The sequence below is a fragment of the Equus asinus genome, chromosome 10 (assembly GCF_041296235.1).
Source record: "Equus asinus isolate D_3611 breed Donkey chromosome 10, EquAss-T2T_v2, whole genome shotgun sequence".
NCBI classification, from domain to species: Eukaryota; Metazoa; Chordata; class Mammalia; order Perissodactyla; family Equidae; genus Equus; species Equus asinus.
The window spans coordinates 41,463,811-41,487,435 of record NC_091799.1 but is presented as its reverse complement, the minus strand read 5'-3'; the positions used below and the strand labels follow the sequence as shown (position 1 = coordinate 41,487,435).

General features: G+C 44.5%; 1 protein-coding gene and 1 non-coding gene across 7 annotated transcripts; one reads left to right on the top strand and one right to left on the bottom strand.

Annotated features, from left to right (window-relative positions):
- Positions 1-842: 842 nt before the first annotated feature.
- PGAP4 (post-GPI attachment to proteins GalNAc transferase 4) lies at positions 843-22,347 on the bottom strand. Of its 6 annotated transcripts, none has more exons than XM_070519110.1 (3): positions 21,528-22,009; positions 14,327-14,392; positions 843-5,760 (listed from the first exon to the last, which is right to left on the bottom strand). In XM_070519110.1, the coding sequence occupies exon 3, from the start codon at positions 5,681-5,683 to the stop codon at positions 4,472-4,474; it is 1,212 nt and encodes a 403-aa protein (XP_070375211.1). In that variant the 5' UTR covers positions 5,684-5,760; positions 14,327-14,392; positions 21,528-22,009; the 3' UTR covers positions 843-4,471. The 6 variants fall into 6 exon arrangements, with proteins under 6 accessions (XP_070375211.1, XP_014697688.1, XP_044635063.1 ...); XM_014842202.3 differs by having other exon boundaries at positions 14,255-14,392; positions 21,528-21,909; XM_044779128.2 differs by lacking the exon at positions 21,528-22,009 and adding an exon at positions 21,167-21,514 and having other exon boundaries at positions 14,255-14,392.
- Positions 19,339-19,441, top strand: LOC123289630 (U6 spliceosomal RNA). Its single transcript, XR_006533694.1, has one exon. It is a non-coding gene; the product is annotated as a U6 spliceosomal RNA (small nuclear RNA).
- Positions 22,348-23,625: the final 1,278 nt, after the last annotated feature.

The window sequence follows — 23,625 nt, the reverse complement described above, 5'->3', positions numbered from 1 at the left end:
TTGTCCCTGAGCTAACATCTGTGCCAATCTCCCTCTACTTTATATGTGGGATGCCGCCACAGCGTGGATTAATGAGGGGTGTGTATGTCCACACCAGGGATCTGAACTCATGAACCCCAGGCCGCTGAAGCAGAGCACGTGACCTTGACCACAACGCCACTGGGCTGGCCTCCCAGTATTCCTCTTTTTTGTAGGCAGTTCCACTGTGGATTCCTTTACTCTTCCTTTCCTTCCCTTCCCTTCTGTCTTTCTTTCTGTGTTTCTGTCTGTCTGTCTTCTTTCCTTTCTGTTTCTCTCTCTATCATTCATTTCCTATTACATGTCAGGTACTGTTCCAGGTTCTGGGGACACAGCAATGAATGAAACAGTAGACTCCTGACATTGTGGAGCTTATATTCTGTGGGGGGAGGTAACGTAGGGGTGTGAATTTTATTCTAAATGCAATAGGAAGCCAGGTCCTGGCAAAGTAATGAATTATTTATCCAGAACACTGACTATCTCTTGTTTAGTTCCTTTGCATTCTTCACAGTCCTATAAAGATTTCATGACAGTGGGGCACACATAAAAGATTTATCACGTCAGGGAGTTTGGGACACACAAGAACAGGTGGCAAATGTGAGACCCTCTGCTTCACTGTACATCTTTGTCCTCTTCCCCCATCTCTCTGACATCTTAAAGCTACCCCATTCCTACATAGTTATGTCATCTGTTCCTTGTTTCTTTAATAAAGTTATCATTTGCCTTTGGATTTTCATCTATCTTTACCCCCAAATTGTTAACATAGATGCTTTTTTGGGAAGCAGTTCATTCTTCCATAGTTCTGTGCAGGTCGTTGAAAAAGATCAAGAAAACTTGTTAAATTCTAAACCAAACATTCCCCTTTATTGCAGAGTGATGATTCACAACAATGCTGCACTCCAGGACCTGCGGTGGCTGCAAGCCGCGGCAGACCTCCTCAGCAATTCTACAGATTCAGCACTTTTTTTGCCATTTGGACTATTAAATTTCCAGCCATCTTTGACACAAAGGGGTTCCAAATAAAATCCAACCTTAAGAAAAACAATGCCAGTTAATGAGCATTTCTCAGCAAATTCATTGCAGTGAGGATAAAAATATCCAAATGGTTCATGTGACTTAAAATTACCCAATTTTATATCATATGTTCTGTAACTCACAATGCATCGTAGTATATATAAAATGCCGCAGTAATCAACTCCAATAGAATGCCTCGCCACCCAAACTGAGTTACCAATTAAATAAATTCTCCCAAATGAGGAGTGTATCCAAGGTACATTAGATTAATTCTACCATTATATTAATCCCATTGGTGTTCTCCAGTTGCACTGTAATATTCTCACCATTTTTCCTTTAAATAACAATAAAAAAGAATGCATAATTTAAATATTTCCCTTTAAAAAACACAACAAAATCAGTTATGAATTTAAGCAAACGGCCCATACTTTTGAATGGTGACCTTGGGACTCCACAATGGGATATCTGTGTGTGTGTGTGTGTGTGTGTGTGTGTGTGTGTGTCACTATTTGCCACATCCAAAAAATCCATCCACAGAAACAAGAGAGAATGACAAAAGTCTTCCCAGGACGTCTCACTGGAATGGGTGCTTTTATTTTAACTGATATGTTTATACAAAAACACTCTGTCACAAATGGGAGCTTCTTAGGCCTGACTATAATTTAAACTCTGAAAGGTGAGCGGGACTGTTAGAAACCTTCACCCTGTTGGTAACCTATGTCCCTTGATATAGTAAGGGGACTTTAGTTCTCCTCCAGCCCCCTTGCTTAGGATTAAACGAGAGACTTAAGTTTTGGGATAAAGCTGCCAGCTGTCCTAATCAAGGACAACATACAAAAATTAGACTCTAGGAATGAAGGACAAAGGAGAGGAAGATCCAGAGGTAGGCAAGGAGAAAAGGGCAAAAGTGAGCCTGCATTTGCAGAAAATGCAAATATCCAAGGACAGCAGGATAGTTAAGATCAATGGGGTAAGATGCCTTAGAGTGTAGGTAGAGAAATCAGACAAGGCCAGGACGGCCTTAGCCATCCAGAACGAAGGAGCCAGAGGAGGGGATGTCTGCATGCAGGAGACAACTGAATTAGAAAGAGCAGAAATAGAAACCAGCAATGATTCCCTATCTTGGGCCTGGCTAGCTTAGATGTGGCTCTCCTGTCATTGGGCAAAAAATTTTCATGTGGAGACCCAATCAAACTCGAATGACTTCTAGGCTGGTTTAGCTCTGTTCTCAAACATGGGCACAGACTAGTTACTGCGAGAGGAGGAACGAAGGAGTTGAATCTGAACATCTTAATCAGTCATCTAGCAGCTCTGATCACTTTGGACATTCCTAGAGGATACATAACAGCTCACTGGAACGACACAACACACACTGATATCTGCTTGTTCCTCACGACCAACATGACAACGAGTTCCACCCTTTTAGCTTACAGAGACATTATTTAGTCTGGGTGACAATCAGATTTTACAAAAGGAAATAGGACTACATAGATATCTATAAAATTAACATGGTCAAGAAAAAAAATGCAAGGGCTGGAAGTCAGAAGAGCTATGTTCCAGTCTTGGCTCTCCCCCTGAACCAGAATAAGTCATTTAACATCTCTGGATCTCAGTTTGTTCATCTATAAAACGTGGGGATGAACCCCTGCATCCTCCCTTGGTATTATTTTTTTTTTATTGAGGAAGATTAGCCCTGAACTAACATCCACTGCCAATCCTCCTCTTTTTGCTAAGATTGGCCCTGAGCCAACATCTGTGCCCATCTTCCTCCGTTTTATATGTGGGACGGCTGCCACAGCATGGCTTGATGAGCAGTGTGCAGGTCCATGCCTGGACCCGAACTGGAGCGTGCAAACTCAACCGCTGTGCCGCCAGGCCAGCCCCCTTCCTCGGTATTCTTGAGCAGATCCCAAAACAGAAGCTCACCGTGGAAATTTAAAAGCAAACCAAAGATGTGGTGTGGGAACAGACTGGACAACTGCTTGAACTCTAAAGTCATCATGCATCCTCATCAAGGGACTTATTGGCCCTGGTTTGTTAAGTATCAGCAAAGGACATTTATTTGCAACTTTTGAGAAAAGTTAGTTTTCAGATGCTAGTCTTAGAATAAGCTCAAGAGGAGCCTCAGATCATTTCCAGTTTGAATGAACAATCTCTATTTTTGGCTTGGATGAAAGCGGAGCTGCATATCCTTCAGAGGTCAAAATGAAGAGTCAGCCTTTATTCCAGCAGCATGTGGTCTGGAATGGCTACTCCAGAGGTGTCAGCCCTATGCCCCATCTCATGCCTCAAACAATATCACTAATGTCTTTATCCAAAATACACTCGAGTTTTACATACTTACTACAGGAGAGAAAAAATCAAATATTTGCCGAGTGTCCTCTATGGGTGAGGCACTTGCTAGGCGTTCTATGTACATTCTGTCATTTAACCCCCAAGCCAACGTTAAAAGGTAGGTATCACCATCCCCACTTTACAGTGAAGAAACTGAGACTCAGAGTGATTATGACTTGCCCAAGTTCACACCACTAGGACATGGCAGAGATCTGAAATAAAAATTCAGGTCTTCCGACTTCACAGTCCATGTTTTTTCTCCTATGACGTCATGCTATCTGGAAGAAAAAGAAATGAGGGTAAACGGTTAGCCAGCAAAGTTAGGGACAAGGATCTGCTAGTAAAGAGCTCACCCATTCTATATCATTCTACAATGTCCAATTTTCAAAGAATCAACGTGATACAAATCTTCAATATTAAATCATTACAAAACATACGCAATCTGACTTTGATGATCCAGAAGGTGCTTCCAGATCTTGCTTAAAGGTCTCACTAACAATACTGATTATCAGTGCACCACAGATGAGTGGAAAAGAAAACGCCAGGTACCAGCAGCCAGATCACCTGCCTCAAAGATGCTGGGCACTTCACGGCTTTTATTACACCAGGAAACAAACGGAGTCTATCCATATGGTCCTGCCTCTTTGAACATATATTCTAAACATACATCCATTCTCATGCCCAATGAGGAAGCAATCAATTCAAAAGGATCTCACCTTTCACCAAATTCTACCCTTAAAATCCTAAAAGTCATACCACTGTGCACAATATTTTTGGCAGCCACAAACTCTACCACAAAGCAGAGCTGAAAACAACTGGAGAATATAACTGGTATTTAAACGCCCCCTCATTGGGCGAGTCAGACTGCATGAGGCAGCGTGGCTGTGTGGAGGGAGAGAGGTCCGCACCCCTGGCGAACTGCTGCTCCTGCCAGAGTATTACCAAGGCCAGTGTTCTCGACTGGTACGTTCCTTAGCTGTCCCAGCGTCTATATCCCTAGTGACATTAAACAATGAAATATCTGCAAGCAACCATGTGCAAATAAAGAGCTCAATATTTGAATCTCCAAGAAGTGGCCAATTTCAGAAAGGCATTTCTTGGCATGCTAGAGCAGACTGGGATGAAAGTTGTACCGCAGGCTGGAGAAGAGCCCGATGTGTTTCACGAGGTTGGGCTCTACCACGTAGGCCCGCTCCCCCTTGGCCCTCAACAGTGAGTAAAGGGCCATGTCCTTGCCAAAGCCCTTATGGCAGTACACCTGGGACAGGTAGGTGAGGGTCCGGCGGGCTGCAGGGGCAGGGAAGAGCATGGCCGGGGTGCAACACTGGGAAGCAGGGACCACGTTGTATAGGGAAGGACTCAGTCGCCGCAGTTCCAGGAAATAGTGCCGGCCCACCAGTTCCACCAGACCCATGCTATACAAGGAGAAGAAGAGCATGACGGGCCAGCTAAACCCTGGACGGCTGGCAAACCGCATGTATATCCAGGTTAGTAAGGGGCCCAGCAACATGCCCACGCCGACCCACTCCAAGATCCGCATGGGCTCTGGGTTGATGTAGTGCTGGAGCCTCTCAGGATGATAGAGCTTTAGATAAAGGGCATCTCTGAGATGCGGCTCAGAGAAGCGAGCCCGCAGAAGGTGCTCTAAGACTGGGAAGATCTGCTCTTCCGGGACGGCGTCGTCTTCTACCATCAGAACGTAGTCTGGCTTGTAGGTCTGCAGGGAGGACTCAAGGCAATAGACATAGTCCTGTTTCTCTTTCTCAAATGAGTTGGTCGAAGGGTCGTCACCGTAATCATCCTCAGTGCCCTCATATCGGTTGGCCACGGGGACATACTTGGACAGCAGCTTGGCATCAAAATGGCTCACACTGCGCTCCACGTTGCACAGGAAGAGTTGGTGCCCCTCGCACTGGGGGCCACACTGTTGAAGAAGCCGGTGGAACTGGGATACCACCTGCAAGACATAGTGGAAGCCAGGTTGCCTGTCCACAGTGATGATAGTGATGACCAGCCAGGGGCGGGGGGTGGCCTGCCACACGATGGGCACTGAGCCATTGGCAGAGGGCAGCTCCTCAAAGTAGTGGAGAGCAGCTTCACCTTCTTTCAAGCTTTGTTGCAGGAACTCTTGGCTCATTTGGTTCAGATGCCAATGACGCAGATAGAAGTAAGAGTGCAGAAGCCGGTGACACGCCAAGGGGGCCAGCAGGCCAAACGTCACCACTGTTAAGATGAAGAGTTGCACAGCAGTACTGCCCCAGGAGAGTCGCCTCAGCCTCCGCAGGAGCATGGCAGCTGGAGAGGTTGATGTGCTCATGAGGTCAACTTCTGGTCAGGTCTGGTCCCAAGAACAAACCATCCTGGAACGCAGGCCAAAATCAGCACAAGTCAAACCTAAAGAGAGAGGAAGCAGTGAATGGTAAACGAGAGTGTAAAAAATCCAGGGACAGAATTTAGCACGGATCAAACCAGAAATTCTAATCCTAGAAATTCTAATCTAATCCTAGCTAGTAGAGACTCAGAAGTATGTTCTCCAGTAAACTGATCTTTGTTGTCTGTTAATGATCTCTGGGATTCTTTTATTTCTATGAGTAATGAAACTTTGGTACATTCAACCAAGTCTCCATGCCTACAGATGTTTAGTTAGGTTTACAAAGGAAATCACCAGGTAGGCTAATAAAATCATTATTTCAATTCAGCAGCAACACAGACACGGGTTCTTAAAGTAGATGCAAAAAAGCAACTCTTGATGTGAAGGAAATAAACATTTAAAGTAAGTTTCACTAAAAGTGCATAGTAAGAACTTGTTGACTGTGCATAGTACTTTTTGAAAACTGTCTTTTCTGCACATCTCAAACAAGAAAAGGACTATTTAGGATTTCCAGAAATGTCTTTGTCAAGATCTTCCATTCTTATTTCTCTAATCTCATGCAACTATACATAAAAATTGCATATTAATTTAATCCTGATTGTTCTCCCTTTTTATTTTTCACAGAACTGCCATGGGAACCAGTGAGAGAAAGGATCTCCCAATGCCAGTAAAGTCTGGAGCCCCAGGCTTTGGGAGGGAGGAACTCTCTGAAGGAAGATCCACGAGCAGTTTTCAGTGAGAGAGGGAAAGGTTGGCAGAGATGAAGATGGAGAAGATAGTTGCTCCCAGCCTGGTCCAGAAAGGAATGTTCATGACACGATGACTTACAGTGCAGGCCTGAGGTCAGGCATAGAGTAAAAATGCCATTAAAATAAATCCACATGTATAAACTCAAGTAACATCTTAGGAGTTAAGCAGGCCTAACGACCTGAGGCAAAACAGACTCACACCAAAAAACAGAGTTGAAAGGACAAAGCCAGTATAACACCAGTAACGTCAATGCAAAATGAAGTGGTGTCTACGGAATTGAAGGTAAACCTCTTACCTCACATTGCACACATTTAGGAAAAAACTGCCTAGCATGTGAGTTATCTTGAAAGAAGGGCTGCCCAGGTACCATAAAGGTTATTGGGGTCCTGTCTCCAGTGCCCTCATATCCGTGTTCTCCCCTTCTTGGGCATACAGAAAGACCACAGCTCCTAGCTCGTCTTCTTCCAGGTGAGGTCATGTAACCGGGGCTTGTCAGTAACATGTGAGCAAAGCGACAGGTGTGACTTCTGGGCCAAGGTGGTAGAGAGTAGATGTGCCTTCTCAACTTTTTCTCCATCTACCAGCTGAATGGACAGCCTTGGATCTAGAGGAGAGTAGAGCCACCAGAAGGGAGGAGCCTGGGTCTTTGAATGACTGCATGGAACAGAGGTCACTCCCACTGCTCATCTCTCAGCACCCTCCCAACCTAGGTTGGGCTGTGTTGTAAGTAATACATAAACCACTGTGTCCAGTCACTAATGATATTTGGATTTGCCTATTACAGCAGTCAGCCAACCCTGCCCACTAGAGTCGTGTAGAATACCAAACCTCTCTCTACTGTATGACGGCATAGTAATTCAAGGAAGTAGAGAGACATGTCCCACTTCAGCAACAGAAGGAGATTATACTGTGGGATCCCAGAGGTGAGACAGACTTTCCCAGTACTAGTGAGAGATCTGGAAGGTACCTACAGAGAGAAAAAGCAGGGAAAGCTTTGACTAGTAGTGCAACCCCAGGCTTGCTGGTTTGTGAACTTCCAGGGTACCACAGACTGCCTGTTGTTCCACGTGATCTGCTCAGGTCAACAGAGTTAATTAATCATCAGACTGCACATCCACGTGGCCTAGCCAGTTCCACGTCACTACTAGCAGAAGCCGAGGACCCACTCGTGGAAAGTTGGCCTTGGGAATGGAGTCACTCAGGGGGCTTTCTGCTCACGGTTCCCCCTGCCTTTGCTATCACCCAAAAGAGCTGTATCCACGTAGCAGACAGAGCAAAATACAGTCAACAAGATAAGGCCTGCAGCTTGGAAAATGCAAGGCACATATCAAGTGCTAAGATGACAATGTGATTATGATGACAATGCAGAGTTCTGTAGGTGGTATAAAACTGCTAACCACTCTCCTTCAACACCCTGTTCCAGTGACAGCTTTTGATAAGGCAAGAATGTGACACTCTTTAGTCCAGATAAGTCCCGGGGTGGGATGTTTAAGGAGTATATATATATATATGGGTGTGTGTGTGTGTGTAGCTGCATGTGTGTGCACACAGACAATTATTTAAAAATATAAATCTGATCATGTCATTCTCCTGCTTAAAACTCTTCTCTAGCTTCCCACTGCTCTTATAATAAAATCCAAATTTTTTACCACGGCCCACAGGCCCCTTACGATCCTGACCCCACCTTCCTCTGTCATCTTGTTCTACTGCCCTGCTTTCTCAAGTTGCTCTAGCCTAGAGGTTAACAATATTTTTCTGTAAAGGGCTGGACAGTAAATATTTTAGACTCTTTGGGCCACATACTATCTCTGTTGCATATTCTCCTTAGACTTTTAAAAAACTCTCTGAGACCCCACAGGGGTGTCGGCTGTGGAGTGGCCAACCGCAGTCTCTGCAAATACTTCTGAGGCCTAGTGCACCATTCCCCCCACCAGGGATCCATGCCACCCACGATCGTGCGCCGAGGCCCATGAGGAGTCACTGCTGATGTTTCCCCCAGGCCACAAGCAACAGCAAGATGTCTATCCCCTTGGGCGCCTCGCTCCTGGCCACCCACAACTACTACCACCCACGCCTACTGCTGTGCCTCCTGGGTTCCACTTCCAGTGACAGCTGCTGTGGAAGTGCAGAGTACCCCGGACAAGCCATCTCCCCCAGCCCGGTCTCCCCAAGGCCGACCTGGGGCACTGGTGGGCGAGCTGCTTTTTCGGGAATTCCACGCTCCTGTTTAGGGCCACGGAGTTGGAGCCCCCAGAGCACTAGGATCTCCCCAGGCCTCCAGCACATGATCACGGTGACCCGGCCTGTGAAGCCAAGAGGAAGCAGCCTGGAGGCCAGCCTGGCAAAACCAACGCCAGGCCGCGTCCCGCGTGGCCACGGCCAGCCTCGAGCTTCCGGAGGTGCTGGGCTGGTCAGAGCCCTTCACTCCCTCCGGCCCCACCGGAGACTGGGAGGGCTGCAGCAATGAGACGCAGCTGGGCAAAACGCTGAAAGGGAAATTGAGAGAACCAGGCCCTTCACTATCCAAGCCCCATGGGAGCCTTCCCGACATCCCATAACTGTGTGCTTTCTGCACAAGTGGAAAATAAACTCCAAGAGGCTAGCAAAAAACAAAACAAAAAACTCTAAAAATGTAAAAACTATTTTCAGTGCTTCAGCCACATAAAAACAGAGTGTAGGCCAAATTTGGCCTGCGTGGCTGGCAGTTTACCAACCCACACTCTAGCTCTGTCCAATAGAGATATAATGCAAGCTACGGATGTAATTTAAATGTTTCTAGCAGCCACAATAAAAAAGAAACAGATGAAATTAATTTTAATAATATTTTTTAATACAATACATCAACACGAAACAATATAGAAAATTATTACTGAGGTATTCTATGCTCTTTTTTGTATACTAAGTCTTTGAAATCCACAGTGTATTGTACACTTCCAGCATATCTCAATTCAGACCAGCCACATTTCAAGTGCTCAACAGCCACATGTGGCCAGTGAGCAGGGCAGCTCTAGACACACTGATCTTCCTTCAGAACACCGACTATGCTAAGCTCTTGCCCATCTGCTGGCCTTTGCTCACACAACTCCCTCACTCTGAAACATTCTTATTCTCCCACCTTCCCTGCCTCTTCACATAGATTTTTCTCATTGTTTAGACAATCTCCTAGATGGGAAATTAGCTGAGTGACTCCTATATATCAGGGAAATGAGAAAATACCCACATCAACAAATAGGAAAGGCTGAGACACATTCTCACCCTAAAACCCACCCCTGGTATAGTGCCATACAATTGGAAGAGAACTCACAACTCCCAGTTTCTCCCTAAGGAGTGAAGGGTTTGGATCACTATCTAGCACTTCAACTTTTAAGACTCCCATCTGAGGGATGAGCCCCTAAAACACTTAGCGCTGAAAGCCGATGGGACTTATATCAACAAGACCATAGCAAAGAAAGCAGCAGTTCTTAACAGGTAGTGGGCACTCACCACTGGCATCCCCCCAGGGCTCAGTGCAGAAGGAGCCAGCAAAAAACACCCATTTCCCAGTTTCTCCCTGGAAGAGGTTGGACTGGGTACTTTACAAGCTGCTGCCTGAGGGTCCAGTTTCTAACTGAGGACTCATCTAGGAGCTGGTTGCGATCCTCCTGGAGCCCAGGGAAGCCTGTAGGCACTTCCCCCACGGGCTTCCTCCAATGACAATAACTGTCCCAGCTTTTGCGGCAGCTGCTTGAGAGGATAAGCCCTTGGATCACCTGGCTCTGATAGCCTATGGTACATGACTCAACTGTTAGAACCAATAAGTGAATTCAGTAAAGTTGTAGGATATAAGATCAATATACAATAATCAGTTGCACATCTATACACTAACACGGAACTATCAGAAAGAGAAATTAAGAAAAAAATTGCTTTTACAATGCATTAAAAAAAAATAAAATACTTAGGAATAAATTTAACCAAGGAGGTGAAAGATCTGTACACTAAGAATTTTAAGACAATGATGAAAGAAATTAAAGGCAGAAATAAATAGAAAGATAGTCCATGTTCATGGATGGGAAGAATTAATATTGTTAAAATGTCCATAGTACCCAGAGTGATCTACAAATTCAGTGCAATCTCTATTAAAATTCCAATGGCATTTTCCACAGAAATAGATTCTAAAATCTTTATAGACCCACAAAAGACCCTGAATAGCTAAAGCAATTCTGAGCAAGAAGAACAAAGCTGGAGTCATCACACTTCCTGATTTCAAACTATCTTACAAAGCTACGGTAATCAAAACAATATGGTACTGGCACAAAAACAGACATACAGACCAATGGAACAGAACAGACACCCCAGCAACAAATCCTTGCATACACAGTCAATTAATTTACAACAAAGGAAACAAGAATATACAACAGGGAAAGGATAGTCTCTTCAACAAATGGTATTGGGGAAACTGGATAGCCATATGTGAAAGAATGAAACTGGACCCCAGTCTTATGCCACTCACAAGAATCAACTCAAAATGGATTAAAGACTTGAATTTAAGAACTGAAATCATAAAACTCCTAGAAGGAAATACAGGAGGTAAGCTCTTTGACACTGGTCTCGGCAATGATTTTTTGGGTTTGACAACAAAGGCAGAGGCAAAAAAAGCAAAAATAACAAGTGGGACTACATCAAGCTAAAAAGCTTCTGCACAGCAAAGGAAACTATCAACAAAATGAACAGGCAACCTATAGAATGGAAGAAAATATTTTTAATCCACATATTATACAAGGGGTTAATATCCAAAATATACAAGGAAGTTATACAACTCAATAGCAAAACAAAGAAACAAACAAACAAACAAATAACCCAATTATTTAAAAATGAGCAAAGGACCTGAATAGACATTTTTCCAAAGGCATACAAATGGCCAATACATACATGAAAAGGTGCTCAACAACACTGGTCATCAGGAAAACTCAAATCAAAACCACAATGAAATATCACCTCACACCTGTTAAGATGTTTAGTATCAAAAAGACAAGAGATAACAAGTGCTAGCAAGGATGTGGAGAAAGGGAACTCTTGTACACTGTCGGTTGGAACATAATCTGGTACAGTCACTATATGGAAAACAGTATGGAGGTTGCTCAAGAAATTAAAAATAGGGGCCAGCCCTGTGGCCTAGTGGTTAAGTTAGGTGCACTCTGTTTCGGCAAACGGGGTTCAGTTCCGGGGTGCAGACCTACACCACTCTTCAGTGGCCATGCTGTGGCGGCGACCCACATACAAAATAGGGGAAGATAGCCACAGATGTTAACTCAGGGAGGATCTTCCTCAAGCAAAAGAGGATTGGCTACAGATGTCAGCTCAGGCCAAATCTTCCTCAGAAAGAAAGAAATAAAAAAGAAAGAAAGAAAAAAATAGAACATGTGATCCAGCAATCCCACTTCTGGGTATATATCTAAAGGAAACAAAATCACTATTTTGAAGAGGTATCTGTACCCCATGTCCATTGCAGCATTATTCACAACAACCAAGGTACAGAAACAATTTGTGTCCATTGACAGATGAATGGATAAAAAATATGTGTTATACATATGCAATGGAATATTATTCAGCCTTAAAAAAAAAGAAGAAGGAAATCCTACCATTTGTGACAATATGGATGAACCTAGAGGGCATTACGCTAAGTGAAATCAGACAAATAAAGACAAATACTGCATGATACCACTTATATGTGGACACTAAAAAAAAAGTCAAACTCATAGAAACAGCGAGCAGAATGGCGGTTGCCAGGGGCTGGGGGGTGGTGGGACAGGGAGAAGTTGGTCAAAGGGTACAGACTTTCAGTTATCGGATGAATAAGGTCTGAGGATCTAATGTATAACATGGTGACTATAGTTGATAACAGTGTATCGTATAACTGAAATTTGCTAAAAACGTAGAACTTGTGTTCTCACCAAAAGACAAAAAAAAGATTTAAAAAAAAGTAACCAAAGTCTTTATATACAGAAATTGTAAATTTTTAAGATATTTTCAGTTAAAGAAGACATAGAAAAGTATGTATGTACATCATGCTACCATTTCTGAAAAAAAGGGGGAAAATATACACAAACGTACTTGCCTATATATGCATATACATAGGCTATGTCTGGAAGAATATACTAGAGACTGGCAACTTTGCCTCCAAAGAGGAGAACTGGGTGGCTTAGGGGCTGGGGCGGGATGGAAACATTGTACTAAATACAGTAGTCGTCCTCCCTTATCTGCAGTTTTGAGTTCCGCGGTTTCAGCTACGTGCAGTCAATCGTGGTCCAAAAACATTAATGGAAAATTCCAGAAATAAAGAATTCATAAGTTTTAACTGTGCACCATTCTGAGTAGTGTGATGAAATCTCGAGCTGTCCTGCTCTGTCCTGCCCAAGATGTGAATCATCCCTTTGTCCAGCAAATCCCGCCCGTTAGTCACTTAGGAGCCATCTCCGTTATCAGATCGACTATCTGGATATCGCAGTGCTTGTGTTCTAGTAACCCTTATTTTTCTTAATTTTGGACTCAAAGTGCAAGAACAGTGATGATGGCAGTTCAGATACACTAAAGAGAAGCCGGAAAGTGCTTCCTTTAAGTGAAAAGGTGAAAGTTCTCGACTAATAAGGAAAGAAAAAAAATTGTATGCTGAGGTTACTAAGATTTATGGTAAGAACGAAACTTCTATCCATGACATTGTGAAGAAGGAAAAAGAAATTCGTGCTAGTTTTGCTGTCGCACCTCAAGTACATATGTATAGGAAAGACCATGGTATATATGGGTCTGGTACTATCTAGTTTCAGGCAGCCACTGGGGGGCTTGGAGCGTATCCTCTGAAGATAAGGGGCCCTATTGTACCTGTCTGCACCTTTTGAATTAAAGGTACTGACTTATAGGAAATAAATCTTAAATTTTAATATATTTCACGTAAATATCATCACCCTCCCACCCATTTCACCTGTAACAGTAGCTTGTTAGATTCCTTCCTGACCCTTGGTTTGGTTGGCCTCCTCCGTCAGAACACACCCTCACGAAGGAAAGGAGTATTTGTTTTGATTTTGATTATTATGGATACCCTGTACCTAGCTCCTTGTCACATGAAAGGCAAGTCCACAGATATTTAGTGACTAGGCAAACTGACAGGGCACATCCTTAAACCCAGAGAAGACTGGAGAGGCCCTGAAGGCACCAAGTCCTCCCAAGCCGGTGGCTTTTTGCTTTATTTTCCAGGATCTTGCTCAGGAGCCTGGTGTGCTTGCTGGCCTGGCTCCAGAATTTCTGTCTAAAGAGGCTTGTATGTTCCAGGAAGATAAAGGAGGAGAGGACTTTCTTGAAGCCATGTCCATGAAGCAAGCATGATGATTCTCCTCAGATTTCAGGATTCATATGGGGCAGTAGAAGTTAAGGAGATGAACTTCTACTGTCCAAGCCACCCTGGGCTGCTGCTCTCAGGCCCGGCCCTTCCCCCTGACAGCCCAGGCTCCTGACTCTCTCTCCCCTCTGGCAGGTGACAGAAACTGAAGCGCCTAGTGCTGATGTAAAGACGTTTAATCCCAGGCAACTCCCCAGTGGGGGCAATAAAATCATTAACACATCAGAAAGCCCCAGCTTTAAAAACATGGTGAGACTGCCATTTTACTAACGATCAGGGAAGAACAGGGATGCAGCTCAGGGCACACAGTCCCTGCCTCCACAGATCAGCTCTTGCTGGGGTCGTAAACAGCCTTAGATCTCCATAGCTTACAGTAACAACGTGCATTTCTTGCTCACCAGTATGTGGATAGCTGTGGCTCGGCGGGCGTCAGCTCCAGGCTGCAGGTCAGAACCAGATTGTTGATATACCTCTGATTCCAGGTCGAGTTGCAGAAGAACCAGCCAGCTGGGGCATGCTCTTTTGGTGCACGGCAGCTGCATATGAGTCAAAATACACAGCTACATTTACAGCCTCACTTAAGCATGCCATAGATCAAGGCCACTCACCATCCACTGGCGAAAACAATGGGGCAGGGAAATTTACTCCTCCCACAGAGCAGAGGAAGGGGAAAGCCAAGATTCAACAGAAAAGAAAAGCAGCAGGCCATTTTTCTAACCCCTCAGGAAAAGAGAAAGGATCTAGCATTTTGCTCAGAGTCTGGGAAATTTCTAGAATACTCACAAGGCATCCAGCCCCACCACATCATTAATACACTGTATGAGTTAGGACAGGCCACAATAATGACCCCCAAACCTCAGGGGTTTATAAGAACTGAGATTTTATTCTTGCTCATGTTACTTGTCCATTAGGGGTCAACTGTGACCCTGCTCCATGTCATTTGCCCTCCAGGACCCAGGTAGATGGAACTGCCTCTTCCCTGAACATTGCTGATTTTGTGGCAGAGGGAAAGCAGACAGAGGGTGAACCACAAACTGGCTCTCAAAGCCACAGCTCAAAAATGACACATATGTTCACCTGTATTTCACTGACCAGAGCAAGTCACATCATAACTCAAGTTCAACAGAGCAGAGATATGTAATTTTCCAGCAAGAAGGGGGTACTAAAAGACATATGGCCAAGCCTGAAGTCAATAATTAGGGAAATACACAACTTTCCAGGGAGGAGCAGAAAATACCTTGAACAATAATCCAATCTAGGATACCAACCGTGGGCCATGGGAGCTGGAATCAGACCCTTCATTCAATGATTAGATGACAGATTTGCCTAAAATCCCGTCACACAGTTATGTAGGCATTCAAGACTATGTTCTAGTTTGCTTTTTAAAACATTTTCTTTTCTGTTCCTTTTTTTTTTTTGAGGAAGATTAGCCCTGAGCTAACTGCTGCCAATCCTCCTCTTTTCGCTGAGGAAGCCTGGCTCTGAGCTAACATCCATGCCCATCTTCCTCTACTTTATAGGTGGGATGACCACCACAGCATGACGTGCCAAGCGGTGCCATGTCCGCACCCGGGATCCGAACTGGCGAAACCCGGGCCACCAAAGTGGAATGTGCACACTTAACCGCTGTGCCACCGGGCCAGCTCCTAAAACATTTTCTGAAAGGATTTAATGAATTGCTGCGCAGTGGAGTGTGGTGTCCAAGGCCACATGTAATTTATTTCACTTTACTGATCTGGTTTTAAGATAACTGGCATTGGGGCAAGAGACATGAAAACACAGGATTTTCCATTGGTAGTTTGGGGGAAGGAGTTCTCTACTCCCAGCCCAATCATGTGGGTGGTACAGTAGGTGGGCTATGTCTATATTATCACTCTGATAGCCTTTTTCAGAATCTCACAGTCACCCATGATGTCACCGGCTCAGGCCCACACTTCAGCAATGCTGTGGAGTGACTGGCATCTGTAAGTTGGCCTGGAAACAACTTCACCCCTACAGCCCCAATTCTATGGAACAATGATTAACGAATTCTTCTTATCTATGTCTTGCAAGTGCACTTTGAAACAAAACCATTTCCTAAACTAGATTATGCCTGTTACCATGTGTAGGCTGGAGGGCACAGGGAAGACAGTAAAGGACAAAGACGCCAAGAAATGAACATGAAATATGGCTAGGATGAATAAATGGATCAACAATGACAGTTTCATTTTAGTGCAGCTTCTAAAAATGAAGCTGAAGGGGCCCTAAGCATACAGGAGGCAGAACACCAGGCTGAGTGAGTGTCAGGAGAGAAGCACTGAGAATGGTCCATGTTTCTCAAGTCTGCCCTCCTACTTGAATGACACCACTACTCTCTCAGGCACCTGGGTCCAAAAGACTGGTAAGTTCTGACTTCTCACCCCTATCCAGTCACTTCCCAAGTCGTTGCTATTCTACCTCCATGGTCCCCCCCATGTCTCTTTCCTCTCCTCCCCTCCCCTCGCCATGCCCTTCTTCACTGCCGAGTCCTAGTCCTAGTTACGTCTATCAACTCCAGGCCAGCTGACCACAACAGGCTCCTAACTAGGCTTCTGACTTCCAGAATGAGCAACAGATTTGAAGCCAAAAGCTCTTGGTCCAGTTCTGGTCCCAGCACCCACTAAGCAGGTCCATTAGATCTCTCTGAGACTATTTTGCCTCTCTGCAAAACAGGAAAATAAAAAATATCTCATTTATGGAGGCATTGTGAAGATGAAATGAGACAATGGCTCTGAAAGCTTTGTCAGACACAAGACTGTACGAATGATGGTAATGTTTTACATTATCAGCATCCATCAGATACTCTGAAGCACAGGTCTGAACATGGCACTCCTTTCCGTAGAACTGTTCAATGATTGCTCAATCAGTGTAGAATAAAGCCCAAGTGCTTTGCCAAGATTTTTCACAATCCAGTTCCAGCTGTTTTTTCAGACCCACTTCTTCTCCTCACACAGGCTAAATCGACTATCAAGAATCAGCTAAAAAGGGACCTCTTCCAAAAGCCAACCCTGATCTCCCCCAACCAGAAATAATCATTTTTTTCCTCAAGTGCTGGGATCCTTTATATGAACTTTCCCCCCAGGATATTCATTTGTCACTTTCTACTTTAGACTCTATCTATTTCTAGCTACCACTTATTAAAAGCTCCTACTACATATCCACGGTCTGCATTAGACTCTTACATCTATTTCTTCTTACCAAAATAGCGACTCTCAAATAGCAAGGGAACTAATCCCGTTTAGATCAAAAAAATAGATGCTACCAAGTTGAAAGCAAGAAATTCAAACACAGGACAAACTTCAAAGCCCATGTTTTTCCTCCAATGCCTGCTGCCTTCCATGGCTTTATTCATGGCCCTTGATTTATGCCCAAATTGGACTTACAAATCCCTTGTTAGTAGATTCAGTCTGATTTATCTTTGGTTCCCCTCTCAGACCGAGCTCAGTACTCCATGCAGAGAAGACGCTCAGCATTTGTGGAACAAAGAAATTACCGCACTCAAGTCATTTGACCTCTCTGGGCCTCAATTCCTCAGCTATAAAATTGGGAGTATCACAGAGGCTCGTCACACAATGTGCAGAGGTCAACTTATTGGAAAATGCTGGCTGAGCACTAATTATGTGCTAGGCAGTGTTCTAAGCATCTCATTGATCCCCTTAAAAAGCCTAAGAGATGTACTATCATTGAGCCCATTTTACACCTGAAAAAACTAAGGCATAATTAACTTGTTCTCAAGGTTAACAAACCTTTTAAGTGGATGGCAAAACTTGAACCTAGGCAGTCTGGTTCCAGACCCCATGTTCTCAAACAATATGCAATATTGTCTCTGCACAGATTGGGAACCCAAGAAAATCAGCTGGAAAACCATTAGAAATGGTAACAGACTTGCAGAATGTGGTTGGTAACAGAATTAATATGCAAAAACAATATATAATATTATATATACACACTATATATATAAAATGCTTTCAGTTAATTGGACAATCACTAAATTAATTACTGGGATAAAAGATCCTAGTCAAAATGTAAAAAAAAAAAAAAAAAAACCCTAAAATACCTAGGAATAAATTTAAGAAATATGCAGAATATACACACATACTATAAAATTCTACTGAAGGACACTAAAAAAGTCTTTAATAAACGGAGAAAAATAACATTTTCCCAATTGGCAAGCCGCACTAATGAAAGAGGAGATAGAGGTCTCTTTCTCCAAAATTAATCTCTATATTTAACATAATGACAATTCGATTTACCTCAATAAGGAGCGGCCCAGTTCGGCAAATGGGCACTTTCATATAAATTGGTGCAATCTTTGGAGGGTAAGTCCAGATGGTATGCATAAAAATTTTGTATGTGCATCTCTTTTGATGCAGAAATTCCACTTCTAGAAATCCACCCTGCAGAAATGGTAACCCCTGCTACCAAAGATGGACAAGGAATGTTCATGGCCGTTTGGTTTGTGATAGTAAGAAAGAGAGAGAGACAAAGAGGGGGAGGAAAGGAGAGGAAGAAGGAAGGATGAACTACAGGGAAAGGAAATGCCCAGCAACAGGGAACAGATTTTTAGGTAATTATACAAGGGGATGATATGGAGACATCAAAAAGAGAAAGGTTTAAATATACTGATATTTTAAAAGTCTTAGCTAGATCTCTTATGGACCGAATGTTTGTGTTCCCCTCAAGTTCATACATTAACACCCTAATCCCCAATGTGACGGCATCTGGAGATGGTGTCTTTGGGAGGTAATTAGGTCATGCCCGTGGAATTCTCCTGGTGGGATTAGTGCCCTCATAAGAATCGATAGGGGAGAGCTTGCTTCCTCTCTCTGCTCTCTGCCAGTGAGCACACAGTGCGGGAAGATGACCGTCTGTGAACCGGGAAGATGGCCTCACCAGAACCCAACTATGTGGGCACCCTGATGTGACTCTCAGTCTCCAGAACTGAGAGAGATCAATGTTTCTGCTGTTTAAGCCACTCAGTCTATGGTATTTTGTTATAGCAAATCAAGTAGATTAGAAAAGTCCCTAAGGGAAAAATGCCAACTATGTCAATGCGAATTGGTGAAAAATGTACACAGTATGATCATTTCACTTTTAATGTGGAGTATAATTTAGTGAAGGAGAGATAAAGGTATGAGGGATGAAGGTATGAGGGATGGAGGTTTCCTGTTTTGTTTTCCAGCTTCTGCAAAGAGCATGTATTACTTTTATGATCCTTAGTAAACATTCAATTCAGCAAATACCGCATCTTGTGCCAGGCACCGGGGTGGTGAACATGACAGTCTCTACTCTCAGTCTCTCCTCTAAGGTCCCTACTCCCAGGACCTTTGTTATCAAAACTCCGGTACAAGTCTAAACATGATTTTGTTCGTTTCTCTTGGTGGAATGGAGAGAGGTTGGTTAACTTGACTAAAGTATTCTAAAGATCATCTAGAGCTAATACCAATAAAAACTGCTAGGAAATGCTCGCTTTGCTGGCACACAGACTAAATTGGAAGGATATATCAAAGATTAGCATGGCCCCTGTGCAATGATGACATCAAGTTTACGCAGTGCTCCATAATTTTTTATTGTGATGGCGGTTACATTTGACAAAATTCATCAAAATATACATTTAAATGGTGCATTTTATTGTATGTAAACTATACCTCAATAAAATTGATTTTTTTAAAAAGCCAGGAAAATGATGATACTGTGTAACGAGAGAATCTGCCTAACTAGATACTAAACCTATTATAAAACGTAAGTAATTATAATAACATGGCAATGGCACCAAAATATACTGATAAGTAGACGTATAAAAATTCACAAACGGATACAAATATGTAAGAAATCAATCTATCATAGTTGTAGCAATTTAAATCAGGGGTAAAAAAATGATCTTAATAGTTTTGCAGCAACTGGCTAGCCACTCAGGAAAAGTAAACTAGTTCTCCACTTTACAACTAAAGCTAGAATAAAATCCCACATTAACATTTATAAACAAAAGCTTAAAAGTACCTCAAGAAAATACAGGAGAATATTTATATAAACTTGGGTGAAGAAAGGCCTTTCTCAGCAAGATCCTCAAGCAGAAACCAAAAAGAAAATGAATAATAGACTTGACTAAATTAAAAAGTTAAACTTGTATATGATCAAAGATGAAAACATGACAAAAACATTAAGCAAACTGGGAAAGACCATGTAACATATAGGACTGAATTACTACTTTAATGTACAATATATAAAGAGTGCTTGAAAATGAGGAACAAAAAGACACTCCAACCGAAAAAGGGGCAAAAGAATTAACAGTCAATTCACTCACACAGATGCAAAAGGCCAATACACAGAGAAAAAGGGTTGATTCCCCCTGGGTAATCAGACATGCAAATTAAAGCAAGATACTATTTTTGTCCATGTTATTGGTTTAAATGTGTTTATGCAGGGAAAATTTTAAGAAGATATCCAGAAACTCTCAACAATCTAGACGATGTTTTAAGTTATCTTTATTTTCTCCTTTACATTTTTCTGTTTCCTAAATGTTTTGTAATAAGCTTACCCTTTAAAAAATTATAATAATTTTAATAATGGTAGGTGTTAGACATAGTTTTCTCTTCTTACCTTCTAAAGTACCGGGTGCAATGCACTCTAGAAATGCTCTCCTAAAAAAAGCTATTCCCCCTTACAGGGTCTAGTTCTCTTGGGGAAATACGCGCGCACATGCACACGCACACACGCCTGCAGGTTTTGCTAATGGTCTGCATAGTGAGAGCATCATTGGAGTCGCCCTGCGGTCTCCGGTCTCCGGGGGAGAGCACCAGACTAGCAGGGGATCCCCGGGTCACACCCACCCTGCAGGAGTTCTCGCCTGGGAACATCGCGGGTGGAGCGCAGTGCGGCACCGGCAACGCCTGCGCCGAGAGGCCAGGAAAAGGGCGAGACCAGCGTAGGTGGCTCTAACTATCCCTTGTGGAAAGAGAATGAATGGGAGCGGAAGAGCAGAGTCCCGGATCCAGCGTCTGCCGCTGACCTTGGGCAGTCCCTGCCGTGCTTGGGCCTCAGTTTCCCCACCCATAGGCCTAAGCTAAGGGTCTCGATCGCTGCGCTGGCTGCCTTCAGCTGGTCTTTCCCGGAGCTGGGAGGGATGCCTTTCTCTGCCGGGTCGTCCTTCCCCCGCCCCAGGGCTGCGAGGTCGCCGGCAGAAACGCCTCTCAGCTACAGCAGCGCGTTATCGGCGCGCCGCGAGCGGCCATTAGGCGGTCGGCCCCGAGGCTGTTCGGCCCCGCCAGGCTGGGCAGAAGCCGGGCTCTTACCTGGGCTCGCACGCGCCCGGCTCGCGCCTTCCTGTCGGCCTCGCTGCGCAGCCGACCCAGGCGACACTCTTTCATCCCTGCGCTGCCGGCCCCGGCCGCGCGGGAAACGCCCTGCTGGGGTCCCCGCAGTCCTCCGGATGGACGCGGCCGGCGCCCAGGCGGGGCTGCAGCGAAGCCCGCCTGCCCAGAGCGCACAGCCGGGGGCGCAGGCCCTCCCGGGCCGTGCCAGCCCCGCAGCTACTCTCCCCGTGCCAGCCGTGACCACCCCTAATCTTCATCCCCTCGCCTCATTCTCTCCGGGGTGGGCGCTCGGGTCACGATGCCTAAGGGGCTGGGCAGATAGTGCGCAGCGGAAACCTACCCGATTGGGGCGGTCAGCTCCGTCCCCTGCGCACGCAGACGGCCGCCTCTGGTGTCGCTCCGGCTGGCTGCCTCATCCCCACGGAGGAACCACAGGGCCGGACCCTGAGTTGCAGGAACGCCGGCGCAGCGCGGTTTGGGTGCGCGCCGAAGCATCACCTCCAGCGGCGCAGCTCCAGCGCGGGATCCCCGCGCTCATGCAGGCCATGTGACCTGATTGCTGCGGAGCAACCGCAGCCCCCAAAGCCAGCTTGGGGGAAAAAGGGACCGGCAAAAGGCGCCAACTGATGGGCAGAGAGGGAAAAGCAGGCTCAGAGGAAGTTGAAACGCTGGAAGGATTAGGTCCCTGTGCTGTTACAATCCCAGCTGGCCGTCAAGCGTGTTCTCTGCTGGAGGGATTTGTTTTTGCCGATAATAAGAATAATAGTGGACACCACTTGCACCCGCAAACCCACCGTACCCAGCGTTATACCAGGCGCCTTATGAACATCCCTATAGCTTTCACTTCACTCCTGTGCTTAGAGACTATCGTCCTTAGTTTGCAAATGAGGAAGAAAAGTTGAGAGGATAATTTGCCAAGTGCAACCCTTATTCCAAAAGCCAGAAATGTAAACATTTATTAAAAAGCAGAACGGTTTGGTCTAACCAAATCACCTAGCCAGGCAGGGGATTTAGGTCTGTGACTCTTTCCACTTACCTGTCAGTCTCTCCCAGGAGCGGCTTTGGTGGTTCGTTTGAGTCTTGTCAAAATTAACTATAGTGGAGCCATTTTAAAATGGGATGGGAGCTGCCTTTCCAGAGAAACTGCCTTGCTGTCTTGAACCTGGGATTGGGCCAAACCTTGGGACTGAGCCAAAAAGGCAATTGTTTTATAAGCAATTGTTTGAGAAGTCAGCAGGAGACTGGCCATCCTGACCCCAAACACTGAGGATTGTGGACTTTCTGAAGATAGAATCAATAGTGAATGGATGTTTAGCCAAGACTAGCTCTCTGCCTCCAGTTGCAATTAAAATTCTTTGTAATACAACCTCTCTTCTTTGCCTTTTAAAGCCCCTTTTACTCCCTAGCGGGACACTATTCGGTTCGCCACCCAAATCCGTGTACCCCAAATTGCAATTCTGTAATCACCAAATAAACACCTCTCTGCCTCTCATTTTGGCTCTTTATTTTTAGATTAACAGTCTGAAGCAGTATCCACCCCTAACCCTTAATTTTGGCGGATAGATAGTATCATACCCATCTTACAGATGGAACAATTGAGGTTTGGTCAAAGGAATGATCTTACCCAAGTGATAGAGAGTGTCAGTCTAGTCTACTAGTTAATAATGGAGTGGTGAAGGGCTGGCCTGGTGGTGCAGTGGTTGAGTGTGCGTGCTCTGCTTTGGCGGCCTGGGGTTTTCCAGTTCAGATCCCAGGTGCAGACTTATGCACCGCTTATCCAGCCATGCTGTGGCAGGCCTCCCACATGTAAAGCAGAGGAAGATGGGCATGGATGTTAGCTCAGGGCCAGTCTTCCTCAGCAAAAAGAGGAGAATTGGCAGCAGATATTAGCTCAAGGCTAATCTTCCTCAAAAAAAAAAATAATGGAATGTTTATTTGCTAGGGAGGTTCTGTGCAAAACACATAATTCACATTATTTTAGTACTCAATATTCAGTACAACTCTAAATTTAGTACAACAATCTTAGAAGGAAGCTACTATTACTATTCCAAGTTAAGAAAACTGAGGCTCAAAAAGGTTATGAATTTGCATAAAGTTATACAGCTAGTAAGTGGCAGAGTTCGGATTCAAATTTAGGTCTTTTTTCTGCAGAGGCTTTGCCTGTCTCCAAAGCTGTGGTTTTTTCCCCACGCTATGTGGCTTCTTACTCCTTCCTATTGCTTCTAGATTTTGCCAGAGATAAATGGAGTGTTTAACCTGTATCCGGAGGCTCAGGGCATTGTAACAGCATTGAGCTCATTCGCTGTGACATCTTCTGGATGACGTAAATGGCACCTAATAAATTGAAGTCGTTACCAGCCAGTGGCTGGTGTTCTGTGTATAGAGTCAAGGCTGGACCATTCGTGGATTTTGATGTTCTCTCGAAGAGCACCAGACAT